The 24,999-nt window shown below is 42.5% G+C and overlaps 1 protein-coding gene and 1 long non-coding RNA gene across 5 annotated transcripts in view; one reads left to right on the forward strand and one right to left on the reverse strand.

Annotated features, from left to right (window-relative positions):
• The window catches only part of pbx1a (pre-B-cell leukemia homeobox 1a), a 51,230-nt gene extending 32,379 nt beyond the window's left edge, over positions 1-18,851 (reverse strand). The window contains exons 1-3 of one of the 4 annotated variants that reach the window (XM_082512145.1): positions 18,705-18,851; positions 18,089-18,563; positions 17,210-17,283 (exon numbers count right to left, since the gene is read on the reverse strand). In XM_082512145.1, coding sequence (XP_082368271.1) covers positions 17,210-17,283; positions 18,089-18,273 — 259 coding nt within the window. In that variant the 5' untranslated portion in view covers positions 18,274-18,563; positions 18,705-18,851. The remainder of the gene's footprint in view (positions 1-17,209; positions 17,284-18,088; positions 18,564-18,704) is intronic. The other 3 variants (XM_082512146.1, XM_082512147.1, XM_082512149.1) reach the window with 3 other exon arrangements.
• Positions 18,852-20,619: 1,768 nt separating this feature from the next.
• Positions 20,620-24,999, forward strand: part of LOC309693159 — a 29,116-nt gene continuing 24,736 nt past the window's right edge. The window contains exon 1 of the long non-coding RNA XR_014272585.1: positions 20,620-20,835. This is a non-coding gene — a long non-coding RNA (uncharacterized lncRNA). The remainder of the gene's footprint in view (positions 20,836-24,999) is intronic.

Here is a 24,999-nt window from a genome sequence, read left to right on the forward strand (position 1 = left end):
ACAAGTCATTTCGGATGGCACGCGGCCCGTCGACGAGACAACGGGTCTTAACCAAAAATGTGCACTCGATGATAATAAAGCACATCTGCCATCAAAGCAACACAATCTCACACATGTCAATAACACACATTTACAGAATCTGCCTCTTCTCCCGCCGTCCTTGGCCCATTCCTTTGCAGCGAGCTTGTCTTTATTATTTAATTAAGCCACTACGGCCATTACATTAATAATTGAGTGTGAGAGGAGACCCAGGGCAGCCGCAGGCTCTGGCGCATTGGGCTTCCTGGTGAGGAGTGTATTAAAAATGTGTGTGTTTATGTCCCCGGGGCGTCTGTCCTGGCTGCATAAAATTGAATTGGTTATATCTAATATATCATCCCCTAAGGGTGACTGGGTGGGTGAGGAAGAGCAGGGAGAGCTGGGGATGGTCGCATCCTGCCAGCAGGGAACGAGTCTTAGAGATTCAGAGAGAGAAAGAGGGAGAGAGAGAGAGATGCATGAGGCTGTGACGTTAATGTCCCTCAGAATCAAATCGATGGCTGTCCGAATCCTCAATGAGCATGGCCTTAAGCTACGAAGCACAAGACAAGCCCAGAACCAGATTAAACCCACTCGTTACCGCAGTCTTTGTTCACTTCTGGTGTCTGGTGATGCATTCAGTGCATCAGTGAGAATGGGTGGAGGATTTCTTATGAAAACGGATTACAACCGGATACCAAATACATGCGAGAGATAGAAAGACAGAGAGAGGAGAAGAAAAAAAAAAGCTTATGGCATTCATATGGATACTAAGAGGATGAATGTTGGTGACAATGTAAGTGTCTGAATGTAAAGGCAGGAGAAACATCACTCATGATCCCTTCCTTTCACAGACTGAGGGGCTGACTGCAAATGCACTCTCCCTCTCTGTCTTTCTCCACCTCTCCTCTTATCTGCTTTTCCCACCATCCCCCCGCTCCCACCTCCACATCCAACGAGCTCCTGCGCCTTTATCCAACTCCTGCACCTTTAAGGCCTCCAGACTCCAGAGGAATGAGCATTTTAACACCACCATTAAGGTCAGGGCCTAAATTATTGATCTGCCACCTCTATCAGCATAACGGTCACGTAGCCAGTATCACAATCTAACCCTCGGCCAGCTCGCTGCAGCTACCTCAATTAGAGAGAGATTCTCATTACAAAGAGAGACGGCGAAAGTGAGAGAGAGCGAGAGAGAGAGGGAGAGGAGAAATAAAAAGAGAGAGAGAGAGGTCCACGTCGGATGATGAAAAAAGGGGACAGAGAGCATTCTTTACACCCACCCTCCGCCTCCTCCTCCTCCTCCTGCCCCCAGTCCACCTCCTCCTTCCCCTTGAAGTCTCCCATCATCTCCCCAGACAAGACCCAAAGATGACAGGTCTTATCCTCACCAAAATGCGGGCGATAAGGCAGCTGTAAAAGAATAATAAAAGAATAATGCATGGAGGATGAAAGAGGAAGGCAGACAGGGAGTGAGGCGGAGAGAGAAAGAGAGAGAGAGGCAGGCCAGGGAGGGGGCAGCAACATAAATAAAGATGCGGCACTGTAGGGCTGGATCGCCTAATGAATTCGGAAGGTCCTGGATCAATAACATCAGCACGCTGACGACACATCACAAATGCCAAAGGAGCCGTCCGCTTCAAGCGGCGCCTGAAGAAAAACAGACGTTTACTGCGTGCCTCTTCTTCTTCGCAAAAATGACCGAGAGCGTCGGAAATCGTTGAAAACCTCTCTTTTAAAAACGAGCCGAAGTCGTGAAGTGTGTGTTTGTGCGCGATACTGCTGCAAGGAGCATCAGGAAGCAGGAAGCAGCTTTGATGCTTGGTAATGGGGATGATTTCCACCTAGGAGATGCGGTTGATAGTGGCCGTGCTATCAGTGCCATTAGTAATGCTGATGACAGATGGTTTCTTTGTCTCTATTCAGATTTATTTTCACAGCTGTCAGAGGAAAGAAGAAACACACTGAGTACATCATTACCCAGAGCAAATAGCCTGAAATGAAACAATCCCTGATATGACGGTCAAAATGTCTGCTGATCTGTGAGGAGGGGGGGGAATAAAAACTGGAGTATATGTTAGAAAGTGTTATAGCAAAGAGTCTCTTAAAAATGGATCAAAGCAGAAGTTGAGGTCGGTCTCGAAAACGTGCCCTCTCTCCCCATTCGCTCATACACAATCATGGCCTAATGGCAACCATTAACATAATTGCCAACATAACTAGTGTTCCGTGTCTGAGAGCCGTTCCCCAACTATACGGGGGAAAAAAATACAGATACAGAAAGATGAGAGGAGATGAAATTGAGCCAAACTGGGACCATCCCCAAAAACATATTGTGGGTGTTCAAGCTGGAATCGCCTCCTCCTCACCCGCTTTTCAAAGCTACAGCGCTTTGTGGAGACCCCCTGGGAAGACTCTGGCATCTCAAGGAATGTGATGCCAGTATGTGTGTGTGTGTGTGTGTTAGAGAAAATTTTTTGTATGCAGCACAGATAGCGGGTGAAAGAGCAGAGAGCTTCCTTCACATGTTGGTAGCTGCCTCTGCGTTCAAAGATTGGGCCCCGACGCACCAAACACAACCTGCCAGGCGAAATGAAATTCCCATTATTTTTAATTAATCCCTAATTAAAATATATTACTCCACAGATTCCACAAATCTCTCTTAATATGCAAATGTGGCCAATTCAAGGATATTTACATGTCATTAATTAAGGCAAGCACATTCTCTTAGTCTAATGAGCTGTGGCCCGGGTCTGCCAAGGAAAACTAAACACTGGGCTCAGGAGTGAGTAAGCACAGCCACGGGGGGATGCCGAGTCTCTGTTGAGTCAGGACTATCAAACACTAATGCCGGGGTGAAGTAGACAACAGCTCTGCTTGGGCTCACAGGAAAAAAATCCACCCTGAAACAGTCTGACATCATTAAAAACTGCTACCGGTGACGGAGCTTACATCTGTGTGCTTTTCTTTTTTAACAGCTGGCGTGTGATCTTCTCAATCCTGAGCATAACTGGCCAAACGCAGCAGCTGTAACATCAAACTGATGCACTTCAGCAGAGCTCTTTGGTTGCTATATGCTACAACTTCATGTACTTACATCTGCTGAAAGTACGGCTTAAACAAATAACAGCCTTTCAGCGCCGGTGAACAATCTTATGTTACTCTTTGATTTTGTTTCAGCTCCTTACCGAGGCCCCCTTTTTTACGACTACGTCAAAGTCTGAATTTTATCACCATGACGTAGTTTTTCAGGGATTTTTTTTTTTTTTTTTTTGCATTTTTTGGAAACTTTAAGATCTTGAACTAAATTTAAAGGTGTGAGTTGGAACAGTGTTCGGATGCATAGCAAAGAGAATATTAAATTACTACTCTGAGATACAACCCCATTCCAACACTGGGAATGCCCCACAACACAGGACAGTATACGTGTTTACCACTGTGGACTATGTGAATTGGCATTGTCTTGATGATATAAGCAACACCTTCCCTGCTCCAAACCCATATTTAGGTAAGTCAGTATTAATAATGCCTTCACCATCTGCACTAATGCACTTGTGCTATCATCACCATGGATGTTCACTTTTGAACTGTGGTGCTTATGTAAAATTCAAACTGAACGCTAATTAAAAAAATTACATTAAAATGGCTCAATTTCAACATTTGAGATGTTGTATTTACAGGTCACAAATAATATTAGACAATCACTGAATTCTTTCTTTAAATGGCAACCTGTCTGCAGCGTACTGCCTCTCTCCCAGTGACATCCGAGACAGGCTGCAGCCCACCCATCCCCCCTTCCCACGCCTCTGAATTGGATAAGCAGGAAAGGAAATGGATGGATAGATGGATGGATTGCTGGCACATCTACTGTATGTCACTCGAGTTTTGAAACCATGCTCTTGCTGCACTGCATGTCAGCAATTTGACACCTTCACTGTTTACTCTGTATTCAGGAATTTAGAAACTGAAGTATTTACACCACAAATACTGTGTAACACATGTCCTTCAAGTTTTGCCATGAAAAACTGCCATGAAGCAATCTGAGATGTTTAGGGAAAAAAATGGAAAAATATTCACAAGTCACTGAAATATGCAACAAGGACACGCTTCTTCATTACAGGCCTCATAAAAAAATGAAATCACCTGCACCTTGACCAGAAACAGCACTGAAATTACACTAATGCTAATGATCCCGTAACATATTCAAATGCTTGAAGGGCAGACCTTATCCAATCATCAAACATCATAAATGTTTATACAAAAATAATAAATGATAACACGCATACACAAATGAGAGGACACTTGAGAAGCAAATATCAATTAACAATAATAATTACTGCAACTGGATAACAAACTCACATTCTGGAAAGACCTTTTATTGCTCATGTAAATACCTCCAACCCCTAAACACTCACCACCCTGCAAACACATGGCCCCCTTTTTTGTGCTACTGTGACGTCAAAGCCAATTGTCCATTAGTAGTTTAAAGTCAGCCCTCAGGGACCTCCTAACAGCATCGAAGCCCCAATCAACAAGTCACTGGTGTGATGTATTTATAAAGTAAATATCCAAGCTTATTGGATTCTTCCTTTGACCACCTCTTCATCAGGTCATTTTGCCGAATGTAGTTGTTTTCGACTTTTTAAACACTTGCCTGCTTTTACAAAATCGTAATTTCATACTTTTGTGTTATTTTACTTATTTTACTTTAACTGCACACCAGTGCATGAGGAGCATCAATCCCAACACCAGCTTCTTAATAATTAAAGAGAATATGTGTAGTGTATCCAACCATTTCCCCAGTTGTTACATGGATACTTTTCATGAATATCATGTTGTATGAGGTGATTTGAAGGAGAGTGAGGAAATGAGCTGGGGTAAGATGTACCTTGCTCATCTCCTTGTTCTCCCCTTTTCCAGCTGCTCTAATTTGACACCTTGAGCAGGGGGAGGGTGGGGGCGATGACGATGGGGCGGTGGGCAGGGTTAACTAGGTGGGGGAGTGCAAAGACATAGCGGAATTCATTAAGAATAGCAACCTGTCTCTCCCTTCAACCTCCCTCTGACGGTAATGATATCCGAGGTTAGCAGAGAGCACACCAGCCAGAAGATGGGAGGAGAAACAAAGACAGAAAGAGGGAGAAACCGAGAGAGTGGGGAGCTCCGGAAAATTAGAAAGACCTCAAATACATCTATTTCCAGTGGAACAAGTTCATGGTTCAGCTCGTACATCGGGCACTTGCACTGAACCATCTCACTGAGGACCCTGTTTGCCTGGTTGCTTCTGAGTGTATTTCTGCATCCTGTTAACATTCACATGAAATGAAAGAGGTTTCAAAAACTGTTATTTTGCCTCTGACAGTCCTAATGCACTATGATGACATACCAACAACCAACTGCAGACCTTCGAAAAACCCATTTACGCCACACTTTGTAGGTTGGATGGAGTGCAATCAGACCTTTTCAACATTGTGATTACCACGTACTGGCACAGTAATCTGTGGCTGAGGAATTGGCTGGCTAATGGCAGTTTCACATCAGCCATCTATAGGGACCTTGCAGACAGGTAAAGTGGTAGTTGCAAGATATTGAAATGGCCAGTGCCACCTGGGATGAAAGGCCTTTAAAAAAAGTATTAAGAACTTATTTTTTCCCCCCACTAGAAGCAGAGGCACTGAGTGTAAGTCGAGCAGCTTTATCTCTGCAGTGACTTAAAACATCAAACACCTCGCTTTCCCTCACAGCCACCGAAGCTGCAGCTTGATTTTAGAGCTGGAGGGGGAAATGATTGAGGGGTGAGAGGGGGAAAAAAGTTTCAAAGCTGAGCTGAAATCCTCGCTGAAACAGTGTCCCGAGACCTTTCAAACACTCATTTCCATTTATCTAGCAGCGACATTTTTCATGACGTACTCTCTGGCAAACTATCTGACTCATAAATCCAATTCAAGCCTATTACTGGAGAACTTTTAAAGCTATCCTTCATTAATGTTAATGGGGGTTTTTAGTGGAGGCCAGTGGTGGTTAGGACTACATGGCTGCTTTCCCAAGCTTGTTTAACAGGCTCCAGACAGAGATGGATGCTTCTTGCAGTCCGATAGGCTCTCAAAACCATCTATCACCCAGAGGACCCACCCACAGAGCTGGCGTTCCATAACAAAGGGCAGGCAGGAGAGCTCCTGATTGACAGCTTTATGCGTGTGGTGGCTAGTCAGACAGCAACGAGGAGACACGGTATCTGTTTGTGGCCTTGGCGCTGGCCCCCCTTTCTGAAAATGAGTTGTGAAGAACAGAACAAAATAATGAGTGAGCAGGGGAATCGATCAATATGCCGACACGCGAGATAAATGAGAGAATCAAACACACGCACACACACAGAAAAAAACCCCATCCCTAATGCTGCTGAGTAGGTACAAAACTAATCAGGCAAATGAAGCTGCCTGAGCAACATAAACTGTGAATGGAGAGCAGTGTTAAGGCATAAACAGTTATTATCACAAAGATCATTACCCTTACACCTCCAGACTCACTAATTACCATGGTAAACAGCCATACTCTAAAAATGTATGGCTGGAGCATGCAGTAAAACCCGCTGCAACATGTAAATGCAGGTACGAGTCACAAATAAAGGGCTAACGCGCTGCTCAAAAACACTAAAATCTATAATAACATATATTTTAAACAACGTTAAAAAAAAGGGCCAAGTGATTTGCTTCTGTCACAGCTGCAATCATTTTACGAGAGGCCACAGTAGCTCTCAGGGTGTATATATTCTCGAAAGGCAGACCAAAAAAAGGAAGGGGGTGGGGTGTTTCAGAAGAGACACACTAAATTTGGACAGTAAGTAGTATCACCCCGTCTGCGCGGTACACCGCACATTCGCAACGCCCCATTTAACCGCACACGGCGCTTCCCTCTACTGCCTTCATTTGCATACTTCAGAGGGGCCCTGACGGATGAAGACGGATGGGGCAAAATCAGCCTCACTGAAACAACTGTTTTATCAAGGTTAAACTATCCAAGAAGCTCTTAACCCCCACGCCTTTATCACACTACAGCTCTCCCAATATCAATCTATCAATATGATCTTATCGGGAGGGAGGTGGGAGAAGACGCTCTTCATAAACTCAAGTAATAGGAACATAAAGGAATTTTATGTGTTTAGGGGAGGAGACTGCTAAACATGGTGCTGAAGGACATCAATAAAATCCAATAAAACAGGCTGCAAGGTGGTGGCAGCAAAGCCAAATAAAAAATATTAGAAGAAGAGCTGCTCCCCTGAAGGCGTGAGAGGCATGCGCGGAGTCACGGGGTCGTCGCTTCATATCTTGTGAACGACTCGTGAAAGCATCGGCGAGAAAGCACTAAAATCCTCCTTTTACAACATGGCGTGGGCGAACCTGCACATACTGTCATGCGGTCTGCCTCAGGGAAGTCTGAAAATAAATTATCCATGTACGCTCACTCACTGAAACTTATTCAATGAAGTGGTAATAAATGCATGTCTAATATTACTTGTCTTTGTGTCACGTGACCTAGTTTAACGTAAAAACGAGAGGTCTTGTTAGGTTAAACTAACACAGTTTGCCTTCCTGTAACAGCAGAGGCCATGCCTGTGTGTATGTGTGCACATAGAAAGTGAGGGATTTCGAAAGGGTAGTCCATAAACCTAGACATGAAAATAAGAGTAATTAATAATGCACACAATGGGAAGATTCCTATAATTCTTCAAATGAAGTCAAGCTGACTACACCCAGAGAGTGACATCAGAGCATCTACCCCTAACCTTCAGGCCTACCCGTACCTATAAGGTAACTTAAGTGGTAATTAGACTTATACTGGAGGTTTTTGCTAGCTTTTACTGCCTGTGACGTTTATTCACACAGATATGTGAAAACACAGATGTGCAAGTTAATTTATCATGTCATTCTTTTTATCTTCATAGAGAGACAGCAACAAACGGCTGTTCACGAACACCAAACAAATGAATAATAAATACATACAGGTATTTTTCTTTTTGTAAGCTACACTTTTTATTGTATGAGATGCACAGTTTCAGTGTTTGATGAACACTTATTTACACATATTCGTAACAACAGCGTGCACATGTAAAGTACCCACAGTATCAAAAATGTACACGTAATGTAATGTTCCTGTAATTTCTTTCAAAATTTTTATTTAGCTTTTATTTAAACAGGTATTCCCATTGAGACTCGTTACAAGAGATACCTGTTTCAGGCAGGTACAATGTACAATTGTACCAGTTAAATGCCATGTCACCTTTCATTTTGAGATCAGCTACTACATATATAATTTGTAAGGATTTGAATGTTTAAAAATGCATTTTAAATGTCTCCCAGAAGTTATACAAATGTCAATAATCCTAGTAACCAAGATTATGATTTTAAATATTTCCTAAATAATGTCGTAAACTGTAAGTATATAGTTTATATCCTTCGTTTTATCCAGAATAATTGCATCTAGGAAGAGTTAGGGAACATACATACACTGTGATCATCAGTGCCAAAATACTAAAACTACTAAAGACCAATAAAAACTACAAAAGACCATTGAAAGCCAGCAAGTCTTCATCTTAAAAGCACCAACAAAGAGCAAACCTTTGATTGTAATTAGAAAGCTTGTCCAGCAATTGTGGGCTGCTGCTCCAACTTAAAGTCAGCCTTACCCACTAACCATGATGGTGGAACAGTTAAAATGCAGTTCTTCTGAGGATATGAGAGACCCAGAAGGAGAGTAGAGACAGGGAAGATTTGAAATGTACCCAGGTGTCAACCTATTCAAATAAAAGGATCTTCAAATCAGTTCTGTATTTAACAGGTAGACGGTGCAGAGAACAGTGCAGGTGTGATTCTTTTCTCTTTTTCTGGTACCAGTTAGGAGTCCTGCACCAGCTGCAGGAATAAGATGTTTATGTTTGTTCCTCCATACTAAGTGCGTGAACACCTGAAACTTTTGTAACAATGCCAAAAACAACCTTGCGGCATGATGGCATCCAGGGTGGCAGTATTGCTAAAACAACACAAAAGCATCACACTGGCAAACTGTCAAACAAAGATTAAAACGATATAAACCTTACACAAGTTATGTTTCGATAGGCTCCAGCACAAGCACTTCTCAGGTGTCACTAGCACAGCGTTCACACCACATTCGGAGCATTAAGACAACTTTTATGGCCCAGAACAGCTGATGCAATTACAAACTGATACAGAAAATAACAAATTGCTAATAGCATAAAAATACCCATAAACCCGCATGAATATACACAAATCATAAGAGCAAACTACCTCCTAACTTTTAATCTCTTGAAGGGTAAAAACTCCGTTAGGAGCGGCTCGGTAATAAATGAACAGAAGTATATAATTTGCTGATTATGCTCAAGTAGAAAAAAGAAAATGACAGCAATTAACATAATTTCAGTAGGAGTTAACTGTCCAGAACTAACATCGCCAAAGGCAAGCTGGCAGACAGAAGGCACAGTGGAAATCCACAGCTTTCACTCTTTGGGTAGGGGATACAGATTTTTTACTGTACAGGGAAGCAGCAAGGAAGCATCACCGCATTATCAATCCTCATGGCTGTTACTGCGAAAATTGGGTACGTATTTAACCAAACAGAAAATGGTTTGGTTAGTTTTCACACTGAAAACATATAATAGCAACGAGGCAACGGATATCTACACAAAACAGATTAAGATAAAACTTTGAGTCAAACCTGCTGACGATTGAGAAAATCGGCGCTGCTTCTAATGTAATTTGAGTTTAACGACATTTTATATGACACGAGTGGCATTAATGTATTTCTTTCTAACAAAAAAAAAAATCTTTCACTCTAACACCCTTTTTTGAAAAAAATCCTGCATGTTGAGGTTTCCCTTTTTTGCCTGCCTCCTTCAGAAGCAGGCTTAAGGGCCCTTATCTTACTCTCAGAGATGGTATTTACACTGCCAGGTGGCTAGGCCAAGTGCTGACCTGTGCTAACATCCGTGCTCTCGCCCCACTGTGCTAAATGCTACCTGTGGTGTCACATTTGCCAAGGGAAGTGATCCAAAAACTGCAGGAACCCCGCGTCTCTATAGGCCCCACGGAATTAGCAGCAACAATCCCCAGAGACAGCCTGCCTGCCTGTTTCTGCCCCTGCAACACACACTGTGACACGCGCGCAGAAATAGTACATACCGTACACCGCACTGAAGATTGCCAGCAAGAGACTGTTTGATTTTGCAGCCACAAAAACAACTCTTTGTGTGGCTAAATTTATCATCGCTCTCCGCCACAGTATTTGTGTCTTTCTCTACAGTTCAATATCTCTTCTCTGCTTTTTTGTGTGTGTGTGCGTGTGTGTGTCTGCATTGTTCTTTGTCTGTGCCTTTCCTTCCAGCGAAGGTGCCGAGGTTACCAAGGCTCATCTGTGGCCCCTTTTGTCTCTCACGGCACAGGCGAGGTTTATTAACATAAATTAGAATAGCTCACCGAGAGAGTACCTTGTCGCTATGCGTTACCCACGGCAACCTCTCCTCCACTCTCAATCCACCTGAGCATGTGCATGTGTGCACGGTTGTGTGCGAGTGTTTGTGTGTGACATAAAGAGAGAGAAAGATAGAGCGAGAGAAAGAGAGCACACACTCCCCTGCATCTAAATGTGAAACTCTGAAATGAGGGAGACACATCCACACCCATCTCTCCCCTGTCCTGATTAAAATAAATGGTGCTATCTGCACTGCATGACTCACTACACCATGGCATTACTATCAGTAATTGAAACATCCAATCACTACTGAGCCATCAGCCTCACTGCTCTCCCCCATCTGACTTTGTGGCACCTGATTGAACGTCACACTGTATGGGAAGTAACACAATATATGCCCACGAGTTTATCCGAAGAAATGTTGAGGAGAGACACAAGAGTACCGCATCGAATAGCTGTGTGTGGATGTACAGTACATATTTAAATGTGTGCGTGTGTGTGTGTGTGTGTGTGTGTGTGTGTGTGTGTGTGTGTGTGTGTGTGTGTGTGTGTGTGTGAACCACTCAGCATCCTAAGCAGATATCTAGTGAGAGTCAGGCAGCCTCATTGATTGGTGTTGATTCCATCTGGGCAGCGAGCAGCGACTGACAGTGGATCTAAGCCGCTGCGAAAGGCAACCATTAATCTTGGTCCTGTTTAAGCAGCATGTATTAATTTGTGTCATTTTTACTAAGTCAGCCAGGGAAGAGTGCTTGCCATTTTATGTTTGACTGTTCATCGAAGTCAGGGGGTCCTTTGTACGACCCCAGCATGCTGCCTACACACCACTTACATTTTAGTGGCAGGGTGCCAGGAAAACACACCTCCATCAAGAAAATCTGAATATGTTATAACTTACATTTTTTGGCACAAGAAAATATATGAAAGGTATTTAAAAAAAAAGGCCAAAAAACCCCCCAGTATAATTCAAAGGTAGGAGTGTATGGTTAGAGCCCCATGAACATATCAATAATAAGATCTGCAGGTGTTTCAACACCAACAGTATGAGGATATATGCGTTTGCCAGTCACGCTGCGTGAAGCAATTCCATGAGACTGTGGAAAATCCAATCAAATCCAAACAGCACCAATAACAAAAACAATGGGTGAGGCAATTGCAGTTGCAATAATGTCACCAGAGCTGTTTTGTAGACACTAAAAGCTGCTCTAGAGACAAACATCTGATAAAAAAGAAACTCCACTCTGCCATAGAGCAAATTTCCTCTCTAAAGCAATTTTATATTCGATAAGTGGGAAGGCATTCTTAGCGTAATGGATCTGAATATGATCTCTGTCAGAAAACTAAGAACACAGTCTCGAATAAAAGCCCGGCGTGCAGAATGGTCAGCGCTGCTGCATCAGATAACCAGACTGAAAAGTGCAGGAAACAAACTATAGAAAGAGACGCAATGAATTCATATTTCTCTTGGATAGGTGAGCCGATAGCTCCGTCTTTCTGTCCCTATTGCCCTTTCAGCGAAGGTGAAGCAAACAGACGTGGACGCCAGTTTAACTTGTGACTACGTAAAGAGGACAAAAACAGTGGAAAGGTAAACACACATTATCATTGTTTTTGTGTGCTAAAGAGGGCGAGAGGTCTGTAAAAATAAGGAGTGAAAGCAAACATAGAACAAGCCCAGCAACATACCTATATCTCACACACAGACACACACCCTTCCCATACATCGACACACAGAATATGACCATTCTACAGCCAGATCTGTTATCACGGCTAATTACAACTCCCACCTCACATATACAGGGCTGTAATTAGCCTCTTAAAACATGATTAACATGTCTCAATTAAGCCAGTCAACATTTGCATAATATATTAGCTGTCCTAATTGCAAGTGAGTTTATATCAGAGGACAGGAAACAGCAAAAATACTTGCTGTTGCCCCTGAAGTGAATATGTAGTGAGCATAAATATGAATATAGAGGAAATGCCAGTGAATAAAAGGGAGTCCGGTCTATTTACACATGTCATAACTCACTTCAAAAGCAAAGATAAACTGACAGTCAGCACATCCCCTCTCCGACTATACTTATAAAAATATACTACATGCTTATTATTATTCACTTAGACGAACATTTCTGGTAAGTAGAGGAAGAGTTTTCCGATAAATGCATAAATCAAAGCCAGGCAATATTTTTCTCTGGAAAACTTCGCACACATTTTGAAGTTATTTATTTGAAGTTATTTATGAGAGAACAGGCAGAGTCCTGTTCAGCCTTATTTCCGTGGAAACTAAAACATAGGGGGATAAACTGCTGCTTCGGCACTTCCAAGCCGGGGACAGATATACAGTCTCCCAGCTAGCGCGGGGAAACCAAGGACATAGCCATTAGTTTCAGGACAGCGCCACATTGGAGACTAATGCCTCCATCTGTCACTGGAGATGAGAGGAGGGTAACAAAGAGAGGCAACACTAACCCCTGAACTCATCATGGACAGCCATGTCAATTAAATACTGAAAAACTGCAGGACTGGGAGCCATAGTGACCAGTTTATCCACGGCTGAATTGAGCCCAACCAGTACCTCTCCAAGTGTTTAACGCTAATGTTACAGAAAACGGTAATTTGACATTATCGCCGTGCACCTTTGGGCTTATTTCAGTCAAGCAAAGCAGATCTGACACCACTTATTTGATTAGTAATTAGTGAACAGTCAAAGTCAGGATCCATGATGCTCAATACTGCTATTTACTGCTATACTGATGTTACCGAATATGATCACTTATTCGTTTCACTCATTTATTTAAGCAAAATGCCAACTCTTGTTGGCTTCACCTACTGCATTAAGAAGCTTTGCTGTTTTTCATGGTAAATAATACATATTTTCAACAGCTGATCAAACAAAACAAAACATCTGGATATGCTGCCTTATCCCATCTGGATTTTGCAGTGATGGCATTGGACAAATATGTCATCTATTGGGGACTGACTAAGTCTACTGCTCAGTGTTACACGTTTTTTTTTTTCCAGTGCTCTGCTTCCTTAATTAAAAGCTTGGTAAACACAAGTTGGTGCGTTTTCCTGCACAGAGATGCTGATGGAGATTCTCATTGGTATGATTACCAAGCTAATGCTAAGTATGCTATCAGTTGCTACTCATCTCACCTGGTCATTTACAGGCTGCAGTGTGTCCTCGTTTTGCTGTTTTGTTTCAATCCATTAGACTGTTTTTTTAAGGTTAAAACAAAAACAATCCCATATAATCTGAATTACACATTGGCAGCCACCAGTTGTTGGGTTGTTAGAGACCATTTGGTCCAGCCGGTATTATTGGTTAAACTATCATATAGTTTCTAAGAACTCTAACTGACAACATATAGAACCAAAAATCAGCTTTTCTACAATGTAAAACATTATTTTCATAATAAAATTAGTAAACTTTAAAGTTTACCTCAAACTGCAGTAAGTTGCAGATTTTCTCTTGCTTAATAAACTACTCTGAAAACAAAGTGTTATGCTACCAAAATGAGGTACAAATAATAACCCGACAGTAAGTCGCTGTGCACCCACCTTTACCTGACATATTTTACAAAAGCAGGTGCAACACATTTATATCGCAAGACAAAAATCAAGTCCTTACATCATTTTGTAAAACGTTTATAAATTCACCAGATAACAGGACTTGAACCCTTTTTTATTTATTACTCATCCCCAAAGTAACTATCCTTTGCTCATACTGAGGCTCATTAGCTTTAACCACTTTACCTTTGTTAGCTTCTTTAAAATAACCATGTTCAGGGGGGATTTAAGTGTCTGATTAAAGTTTGTTCTCACTAAAGTTTTTCTGATTGTCCCCCCAAAGTGCACACACCACTTTTTGCCTGTGCCACTGTGCCCAAGTTTTACATGCAACGAATCAGGTCTGGACTGAGAACACTGAAAATCTGTGCCTGGCTGCTTGATCTGTGCATCTCTACTATCAAAGAGTACTCTTGAGCCATCAAAACAAAAGCCGCCTTCTTGACACTGAAAGAACAACATTTGCTCAAGAGTTCATGACACCTCCAAAGTGACCAGATCAACACCACTGTGAATATCTAAATTGTGTGTACACGTCCAATTAGCGGCACATGCATGGGGAGGAGGGGGGGTTGAGAGCGGAGGGTGGCACTTAGCGGGATGGACTGATTCAGCAGGTCTCCAGCTTTGATAAGTTCAAGCGGTGTAATGCATTATCCGTCTGATCACATTAGTCATGCAGGAGCTCGCCATCTGACCCGAGCCTGCATGGGAGTAATGTGAGGCTGCTGACAAGAGTGGCCTGACGAAACGGTCGCAGGCCCACAGATAGACAGAGAGTGAGAGAGGGAGAGCGCAGGCCTGAAATCTGACACCCAGAAACACTGACTTGGTGGCTGGCTTCTCTTACTTAGTCAACCTGTACGTGCCAGCTTGTCTCGCCGTAATGGTTCCACACAAACAAAGACGCTCTCCGGTTCTCTTCACAGGATGTGAAGCAAGCACAGGAAAACAAATTCTAAGTGCTCTCAGGAACTGCAGAAACAATGATGATAGTTTAAAAAAAGAAAAAAGGCGAGAGGGGCCAGAAGACGGGCCAAACAACCCCGGTGTCGAAAGGTACGACTGTAAGTCGTAACACAAATCTCTGTCGCTGCTTTTCCATCGGCCAGCGTGTGAACCTGAGCTTGTTTAAGCTTGCTAAATACTCTAAATCTGTGACACAGGAACGACCCCTGCGCAAATAAACAGGGTGTGGGGGTGTGTGAGGTCATCAGTTAAGGCCTGCTATTGGCATGTGCTCCTGCCTTGTTTGTCAGCTGCTTGCCAATGGACACCTCACTGCTCTAATGTCCCATATTGCTGCTGTCAACACTCGCACCACAAAGAAGAGGCGCGTACAAGACACACACACACACAGACACGTGAACATGCAGCACCTATAGATGACGTAAAGAAGAAGGAGAAAAAACACTTCCTCTCTTCAGTTAAAGGTCGAGGAGAAAGCGTTGCTTCAAATCTGCCCTGCTGTACTCATCGCCCCCTGCTCGCTCTTCTTCTCGCAGACACTCTCACTGCAACAGTGTAAAAAGCAGGGAGAAGCTGACTCTTTATAAAGAATATAAAAAAGGCTGACAAATTACAGGCTGTACTCCGCTCGCATACACTGCACTCAGCACATTTGGCTGTAAATGCCATGGTGAAGGTTTGAGTCATTTTCTCTGTCACTGCAGTGAAAGGATTTTCAGTTTCGTCTGCACAAACCTCCTATGGGCGAAGATGAGCCGCGGCTCAGCTCTTCAAACGCAGACAGGGAGGACACAGAGAGGCAGCCATTCACTCTTGATTCCCTCACAAATTGCTTGGGTTATTCTTAACTTTTTATACGTCGTTCTGTCGCCATCAAAACAATGTAGCTATTTAGAGCTCGCTGATTTGTGGTTTGGGAGAAATGTTCCCCAGCCACATTTTAAGTAAAAATAACTGATCCGATGCATTAAAAAAAAGAGAGCGAGAAAATGTAATCCACATTGAATTGAATTATGTTCCTTTTCCAAACTTGGTGCTAAGCGGAGGGGAGGGCAATTTGCAGTCTGGGGGGAGCCTCTCTCGTCAGAAGCCCTGTGAAATCCTGGTTGCCAAGAACGGTGGGAAGAGAGGAGAGGCAGGGGGGAAAAGCCAGGAAAAGGTCCAAGTCACTTTGTTCTTCTTTTTGGAAACGAACTCTGGTTGAACCCGGGGAGACGCCAGACAGTTTACAAAGAGCCAGGCATTACTCTCTCACTTTTCCAAGCCTTGCAATTTAGAAGCAGGGCCCCAGCCTGCTATAGCTTCTTCCTCATGGGCTTCACGTTTTAAATGTGACGAAAATCAAGTGTCTACACGTTCTCCCTTCATTTTTTTTTTTTTTTTTTTTGGAGGGGGGGGGGGGCTGTGCCAAACTCTGACTCATAAGAGTGAAGCTTCAGTGAACAACAGTTCATGTTAAATTAATGAAAACGGCATTGCCTCCATACAGCACAAGCCCCGTGTTTATTCTCAGCTGTCTGCATGGCTGCGACGCGACAACCGAGCAGCCAAAGTGACAAGGCTCTCTCAATAATCTCAGACAGCTTCAAAGTTGTGTTCACAGATAAGGTTATATTGGATCTTTTGTTTTATTTCCTCCCCTTCAAAAGCAGCGCTCTGCCACATCCCTCAGAGAATAGTCACAGGCTTTCATCATGTGAGGAGCTCTCCTTTTAATCTGCTGTTAAGAGAGTAATAATTCACACATTCTTTTTCATGACTTTGACCCAGGCTGCGAACATAAACAGAAAATCCCCCTGACCTGTCTCTGCATGCAAAACAGCTCACTTCAGCAAACACCATCAAACTCGGCCAAGGAAAACAGAGAAGAGAGGAGCGAGAAAGAAAGAAAGAAAGAAAGAAAGAAAGAAAGAAAGAAAGAAAGAAAGACGGTCCCAAAGAGGCCCAAATGTCCAATGACAGCGAGCTATCCAGTGTCAGTGAGGTTTGTGAAAGAAAACATGATGTAAATACATATTTACTGGTTTGGGAGAGTCAAGTCTAGATAACCGTGACTTCTGCTTTTCTTTAAAAATGCTTCAACGATCAAAAGAAGACACCAAAAAAAGAGAGAAAAGAAAACAAGTGATGCTGACACACAAGGAACTGGCCATAAAAGTGACCTTACCTGTTTTCTCCTTTATTTCACATAAGACGTTGAAGAGAGCCGGTTTCATTCTGTGGCAGTTGAGTGCATGTTTTCTAAAAAAACAAACAAAAAAACAAAAACAAAGGAGGGATGGGGGGACAGGACACCACTTTCCAAATCAGTATTCAAACAAGTGGCAACACAACTGAACTTGCTGAAATCCCCGAAAGGTTACATTTTCCCAACATATCTCAGCTGATTGTACTTCAAAGCATGCAAATATATAAAACTTACAGGAGCCAAAGCATGGGAAAAAATATATTTGTTAAAAAAAATCAATCCATACTTTGTGGGTATAATTCTTTTGAAAATAATTTAAATGCACAATGCATGACTTCAAATCTTTGGAAAACACAGATTTATCCTATGCAGCATCCAATAAAATTCACTCAGGTACTACAACTTGCCTCAAATGTTTGCTATATGTATATTTTATTGCTAGTGCAGGCTATAGAAAGGGATCTGCAACATGTTATTACAGCATAGGATTACAATGTAAGCTCCTTTGTAACAAGGCAGAAGACTCTCACTTTGACTGAGGTGCCTCAGTGCTCCACAGCTAAAACACACCCCCGTGTCAATCTCATATAGCCACGCAATCATTTATAGTTTCGATATATTACCTTAAAAAAATGACAGAAAAGTTTTTGCAAAGAATTTACCACGAATCGTGACAAGTTTTTAGGGTCTTTCTTTCGCTTTCGCGCAGTCACGGCACTTCGGTGGGCGTAATTGCTTTCATTTAGAGGCAGTCTTGATCCGAACCACAATGTTATGATCTCCCCCCCCCGCCCCCCCTCTCCATCCCAAATATTTCCATTTTCACGTGAATAAATAAAGTGTTTTGTGAAGCCTCACCTCGCCTGTGCTTCGTCTAAGCTTTGGTCTGTGATGGTCATTATTTGCTGTAATATATCTCCGATGTCCTGCTTTCTTCCCTCTCCGTCCGTCCCTGCCGTGCCATCCTGCATATGCTGCGCCAGGCCGGGGTGTCCGGCCATGCCTACCCCGTGGGAGTGCATCAGCCGAGGCTGCTCGTCCATCCTTGACCACGGTCCCTGCTGCCTCCACTCCAACTTTTAAAATTTTAATATCAAAGAGGGGAAGAGAGGAAAAAAGAAAGAAGAGAAAATATCCTCGGAAATTCCTCTGGATTCCTCGGTGTCTCTCTCCCAGCCCACTCCTCCTTTTTCCTTGGTAAGCTTTTCTGGATTTGGGAGGAGGGAGACTGACAAACCCTCTCTCTCGCTTTCTCTCGGTCTCTCTCCCAGCTGGTTTAGGTGAAATCTGATCTGAATCGCTGCTTTAGGCTTTGGCCACTCCTGCACCGCTACTGTAGGGAAGGAAAAAAAACAGGATTGAACATTAAAGGCTCCTAATGTGATTAAAAGTGGAGAGCGTTGTGCTCCTCTTATGAAACCTCCGATATACTCAAGAGCTTGATGCGCCAAAACGCGCTAAAGACTCAACTTGCCTTTGAAGGTTTTGGATACAAAGTACCACCAACTGTTATTGTTTCGCTTATGTCTGGTAACTGACTCATAATCAGAGTGTGGATGAAAAGCCTCCGCCCCTCGAGCCACGATTGGAGAAGAAGAAGCGCGCAAGTCCCACCTCGGTCCTCTCCGAAAACGTCAATCATCTTCCTCGGGAAGGTGGGACACTGTAATAAACATAAAGAGATGTGACCGGACCGGGTGGCAATACAGTGATGGATCGAGGGTGCATATGTAGCCTAATAAATAATTGTGAGTGGCAGTGGAGCTCTGACCCAACAGGACAGCATGGTGGTGCTCGGAAAAGACACTCTGTCATCCGGACTATATATTTTCCTGCTGAATATTTACACCCGTGTAATCAGTCAAAGGAACAATAAATCAAGATGAATTTATTAGAGCATAGAGCAGTTTGTGGAAAGCGTTTTACAAGTCTTGAGTTGGAATATTGGACCACAAGAGTCGTAACAGAAAGCGGTCTAACTAGCAGCCTTCCTCCTTTGGAATCCAACACAACAGCCTACTTGTGAGAGCAATAAGAGCTAATGCTATTTAATAATATAATATATAATAAAGATTACTCCAACCATCAGTTACCCAGTAACAGAAAATAAATCTCATAAAATATCTGGATAATTGATTAAAAAGAAATGTGATCATTTTTCCTATCAGTTTACAGCTGTTGGGGAGTAATACTGCTGGCCAAAATAATTACTTTTTATAATCTAAAACCGCCTCAGTTTATTGAGATGGACTTTTAGGCTTTTGCTATGTAGGCAGTTCAGTATTTCTCACCCTTTCCTGTGTTGGTCAGTGGTATCCTTCATTCCTACTGGTAGCTGCTTCACCCACCTGCTGTTATGACTAGTTTAACTTGGTACCTGCGCACTTCATATTGCTAAAGGTTATTTTGTTAGTCCAGAACGTAGGCTGCTACCGAATGAACTAGCCCAGCTTTCTGTCATTGGATTTCCATTTTAAATCCAATTAAAAATTGCATTAATTAAAAATAAAGCCCTGCATGGGGAGCTCCCTGCTGAGTCGTTATTCCAGCAGTTGAAGTCTCTTATCATCTGATCAGGGTCCATCTGTGTTGCACACACAGTCCAGAGGATGTAGCATCCAAACAGCCCGTCAGGACACTGAATCTGTAGTTTGTTTTAAACAGCTGCCAAAAACTCAGTTTAATACCTTAGCTTTCTCAAAACCTCAAAAGTTCACACAAAATGTGTGCATGTCGGTCGTGTATCAACAAATGCCCTTATATCTGACCGTGTTTGTACGTTGGGTGTTTGGATGTGTCTTCATCCAAACACCTTGTGTTTTGAAAAATGCGAGGGCTTGTTGAATAAAATGTCAAAATTGTGGAATAAAATGTTTTACACGTGGGAAAAAATACAAATATGTAGTCTAATACTTACACAAATACACTGAGAGCTGAAAACCTATAATTTTACTCCTATTTATTTATTTACTGTTTACAACCACAACTCAGCCACTCAAACGTGCCCCCTCAAGTCACAAATTCACAAATTTGCACACTTTGACTTTTGCAGCACTTCTTGTGGTAAATGTGTTGCAAAACTATTACTATTATTTTGCCTGTCATCTTTATGAGTTACTAAACTTAACTGACATTCCTGGTCTCAGGTGGAAAATTACTGATAGTTTGTTATTTATTATTATTTTTATTTAGCAATTAAAGAAGAGGGCTTAAAAAAATCACTATGAAGTTGACACAGCAAATGAAACTATCAATATAAATTTTTTTTGTACCTTTCTTTAAATGTGTTTATTTTTCTTCCAGCTCAACTTTGCCATTTGAAGCCTGTGTGGATAGATTCACCTTTGAAGTGAGCCTCAAGTGGTCATTTGGTGAACTGCACTTTTTTTGGCACCAACGCATTGGCTTCATTTTGTTTTTAGCGGCATCACACACGAAACCTCGCAAACTTTAAGACGAATACCTGCTGCTGAGAGAACTTTGGCTCTTTGCAAGGCTACTGCATAGATAGCATGCTAACACTAAAGTAGTCAAGAACCGAGAGGGATTTTAAAGCTGAGTGTATGCCGACCCCAGCCCCGCAGCCAGAGCCTGAACTTCGACAGGTAACAAAAGCAGTCATGTTTGTAGCCTCCATTTCTATCCGAGCATGCTTCTAAAGTAGAATCAACTTGGCTTTTTCATCTTTGTCTTGTGTTGTCAGCTTTGTGTTCATACCTAAATGAGACATTATTTCAGGTCATTTTACGGAGTGACGAGAAAGTAATGCAATGAGTAGTGTAACAAATTACTGTGGTGAGTAATGTAATGTGTAATACATACTTTTCTTGAGTAACAAGCTCAACATTGGGAGCCGGTACAGTAGGAATGAAGACGAGCAGATGCAATTAAAAAAGGGCACTGTATCTGCTTTGTCGTATTTACTTTTTGACTGTGACAGCTATTTTCTGACATGTCATAGACCCAATGATTCATCAAGAAATGAATCAGATGATTAATACATCATCAAAATAATTTAGTTGCTGCCTTGCAATAGTATTTCTCCCATTAACGCCTGAAAAATCGAAATTGTAACGTGGATAAACTGCAGTTCTGTGCCTCGGAGTGTGGTCTGTTCTTCTTCTTTTTTTTTACTGGCCGGACAGAAATCGATCAGTCAGTTTTCTCATTACGTGCTGAATAGGGAGGTAGAGTAGTAATTGTCACAAGGGGCAGGGTGAGGTTGAGGGTAGTGGTGGTGATAATGTCTGACACTCAGGAGCTGCAAAGACTGCACAGCACAGCCTTGAAATGGAAGTCTCCAGTCCAGCAGCCATTCGGCTTTATTTTATTCCCTATTTAACTGTGTCATAACGTTGGAGGGGGCCTCATATTTATCTTGTAAATCTTCTGAAGGGAGATGGTGGTTCAGCTGCAATCGTGCATGCTTTAAAGTGAGAGAAAAAAAAACATTTAGGAGTCAAGACAATTAATTTTCTTTTCCTTATATTTTTTACTCCATCATTCAGCTAATATAAAACCGCAGTGTCAGGTTGGTTCTTCAAATCCCAATCTGTGTCAACCCCCCACTCATCAGTCTCCTAAGTTCTGATTTACAAATCAAGGCAGCATTGATTAGCGTGAAATATGATCGAAAGAGCTCATTCTGTTCACTCTAAATTCAAATTTATTCCACTGTAAGCCAATAGACAAAAATGACCTTACTGCTCGGATGCCGTTAGGAAAGTAAACTCTGAATAGAATAAATAAGACCTCATTTGTGGCTCTGATTGCTGTATTGAGATAAAGCAGCATTTTCAGCCTTAATGAAAGAGAAGAAGAAGGGGGAAAAAAATCGTCTGACACTGCACATTTTCCCTCCATTAAAACCAAATGTGTTGTTGCAGCATTAATATTCTCATAAAAAGTAGAGTTTGATTATAATTGCAGATGAATTTTGATGTAAAAATGTTCTTATAAACAGTCGATGTTTTCTGCAGAAGTTGCAGAGTTGTTTTTTGGAGACTAAAAATGCTAAGGAGTTCGATATTCCCAACAGAAATGTAAACTAGTTGAATTTGTTGGCGAAGCTGCTCTGATGAATGGAAGAAGACAGATCGTACCAAAGATTATAATGCATCCGGGACTGGAACTTAACTACGGCATGAACTATAAATAAAAATAAACAGTGGCGTAACATTTTAGAAACTCCCGTTACCTCTTGAAGCGTCCAAAACCCCCCACAAAACTTTATGCACTTTAAAAGCCTGATAATGTGTAATAAACCATGTATAACATGGGTAATTTAGTGGATTACACACTTCCAGATATATTCGCCTGGTTTACCAAACCAGGTGAACCAAATCACAATATTTCGAGCTTCATAACAAACCGATGCTGACTCCACAGCACATATTCTCTTATCTGGACCAGGGTCAAACAGCTCCTCCTGGAGAGAGAGCTGCGGATCAGGGCAGGGTAAGTTATGTATGAGGTAGGAACACAGCGCGGGAAAGCAGCAACTGCATGGCACAGGAAGTAACCTTGATGAAAAATTCAGTTGTTTGCTGCTCCTGGCGTCCCTCAGGCATGAATAAAGTGAGGCCCAGACAGAGAGAAAAGACCTGGGCTCAGCTTGAAACTACTCACCGACCCACTGCTGAGGAGCACACACACACACTCGGCTAGCATTAGGAGATGGGCACGAATTAAACTTTAATCACGCCTCAAATAGATTAAGCGACAGGAGCCGAGTCAGCATTTCCAAGCCCCTGCTCTGCTTCAGTTGACCATCCTCCTCTGAACTCCTACTAAATTAAATACCCACCCGTTCCAGTTTCTTTGCACCTCAGATTAACGATTAAGGAAATTAAATACTTAAACCAGGAGTCGACAACAAAAGCTGCGCATGGTTAATGTAATATTATACATAAATCCTCTGAATGAACAGCTTCTGTTTCTTGGATTTCGACTGCAGACGAAGAAGAAGAAAAAAAAAACTAGATGCGTAAGGATGGAGATGCTTTTGAACCCTGCAGCAATCTCTTGCATCTTTGAGTCAGTGATCATTTTTACTGTGGAAAAAGCCGGATGTGTTTTTGTGCAGCCGAGGCTGGGTCAGGGTGAAGAATGACTGATATGAAGGGGTTGACCTGTCACACAGCATTTGACTTACTATCCTTGGAACAGGATAAAAGGGGAGCCAAATGTCAAGTGATACAAGTGACGCATCCTCAAACGCACATATCCGCACACAGAGAGGGATTTGGAGATGAATGGTTTATAATAAAAAAGCCCCAAAACCCACCAGCGATTCTGTGGATGGCATGTAAAAACAGTAAGATGATCATTTTCATGAAAATAATAGTCACCGGTGGCACTCGCAGTGCATGTCAGCCACAGGATTTCCATGCCCTTTTTTTCCCCTGAGTGTGTCTGTTCTTGCTGTAGGGCCCCTGTAAGCCCTTAGACCTCTTGGCAAAGCGTGGGTTGTGCCTGGTGGGGGGAGATGTGACGGATGCCGGAGCCTCGGAGCCCGCTAGCTACTCTGTGAATTTTCCCAGACTCATTTGCATTCATAAAGAGCCTATTCCTTGTCACAGAGTGTTTTCTTTTTTAGAATGCCTCCAAAAAATCCCGTGCGACTCTTGGTGGGAGTGCACCGGGAAAATCCGACTGTCAAAGACGACAAGACGAATGAATCCCTCTGTCAGACGCGTGCGGCTTCGACGATGACAGATGGAGGAGAGCTGTCCCTCCGTCGATCGGCAGGCTTCATTTTATAATGAATAAATCTGAATTTCGGCCCCTCCCGTAATTACAAGCGTTGCTTTATTTGACAGCTCTATGCGTTTGCTGATGGGGGTGTGATTGTTTGTGCGTTTGGTGGGTGGTGGCACCGACCAGGTGACAGCTTGATCTCATTTTTACATGGGCACAACTGCATTGCATTGTGTAGCGTGACTCTTGCTTTCCTGTGTTTAGCACCAGTCACCTAGAACGGTAGCTGGGTGTAAACATGCTAGTCATCGCAGCATTTCCCTCCCTCCCCTCACCTGCTCTGCCGTGAGCAAAATGTTGCAACGTTTGAAAAGTTGTTCTGTATGCAACCCTGCACTCTGACCTCTTGTGGACGAAGGGCAGGATCCTCATAAGGAATTCTCAGGCCTGGTTTCCCCGTTCTTTGATAAATGAATCCTGGTGGACCTTTTGTGTGTTTACAGCTGTTTCATAAAGCCATCACCACCATTGACATCACCAGCATCGAGCACTTAAGTTGGGGTCAATCAAAGAGAAAAGTCACAATCAGAATGAGGCGCATGATCATCTAATTAGTGAGTAGGCCTTGCCATGTTTCTTTTCACGTCATGTTGAGGCAGACAAAAAAGAATAGGGGTGTTCTTAATCTGCTACAGCATTTAGATGGGTGGTCGACATCTACATCTTCCACATGAACACAAGGACTCGAGGTGTACTGTTACCAGATGGCTTCACCTGCTGATTGTAGCTGATTGGTGCGTTATTTTTTGAAATAGGCAAATTGTTATATCGATCGAATACCAAATAAATACAGGGCCAGTATTTCTGACAGTTTCAACTTATTAAGGGAGCTTATGTAGGGAAGAGCAGTGTGTCATGACTTATGAGATAAATCATCGTCAATTTGCAAATTCTGAACACATTTTATTGACCACTGAATTACTGTGATTTTTACTATCCACAATAATGAGTTAACACACCTTTTGGCTTTTTATGTTTGGTGAAACTGGGTTTTATGGATACCTGGGATA

Source organism: Aulonocara stuartgranti (assembly GCF_965226115.1).
Source record: "Aulonocara stuartgranti genome assembly, chromosome: 18".
NCBI classification, from domain to species: domain Eukaryota; kingdom Metazoa; phylum Chordata; class Actinopteri; order Cichliformes; family Cichlidae; genus Aulonocara; species Aulonocara stuartgranti.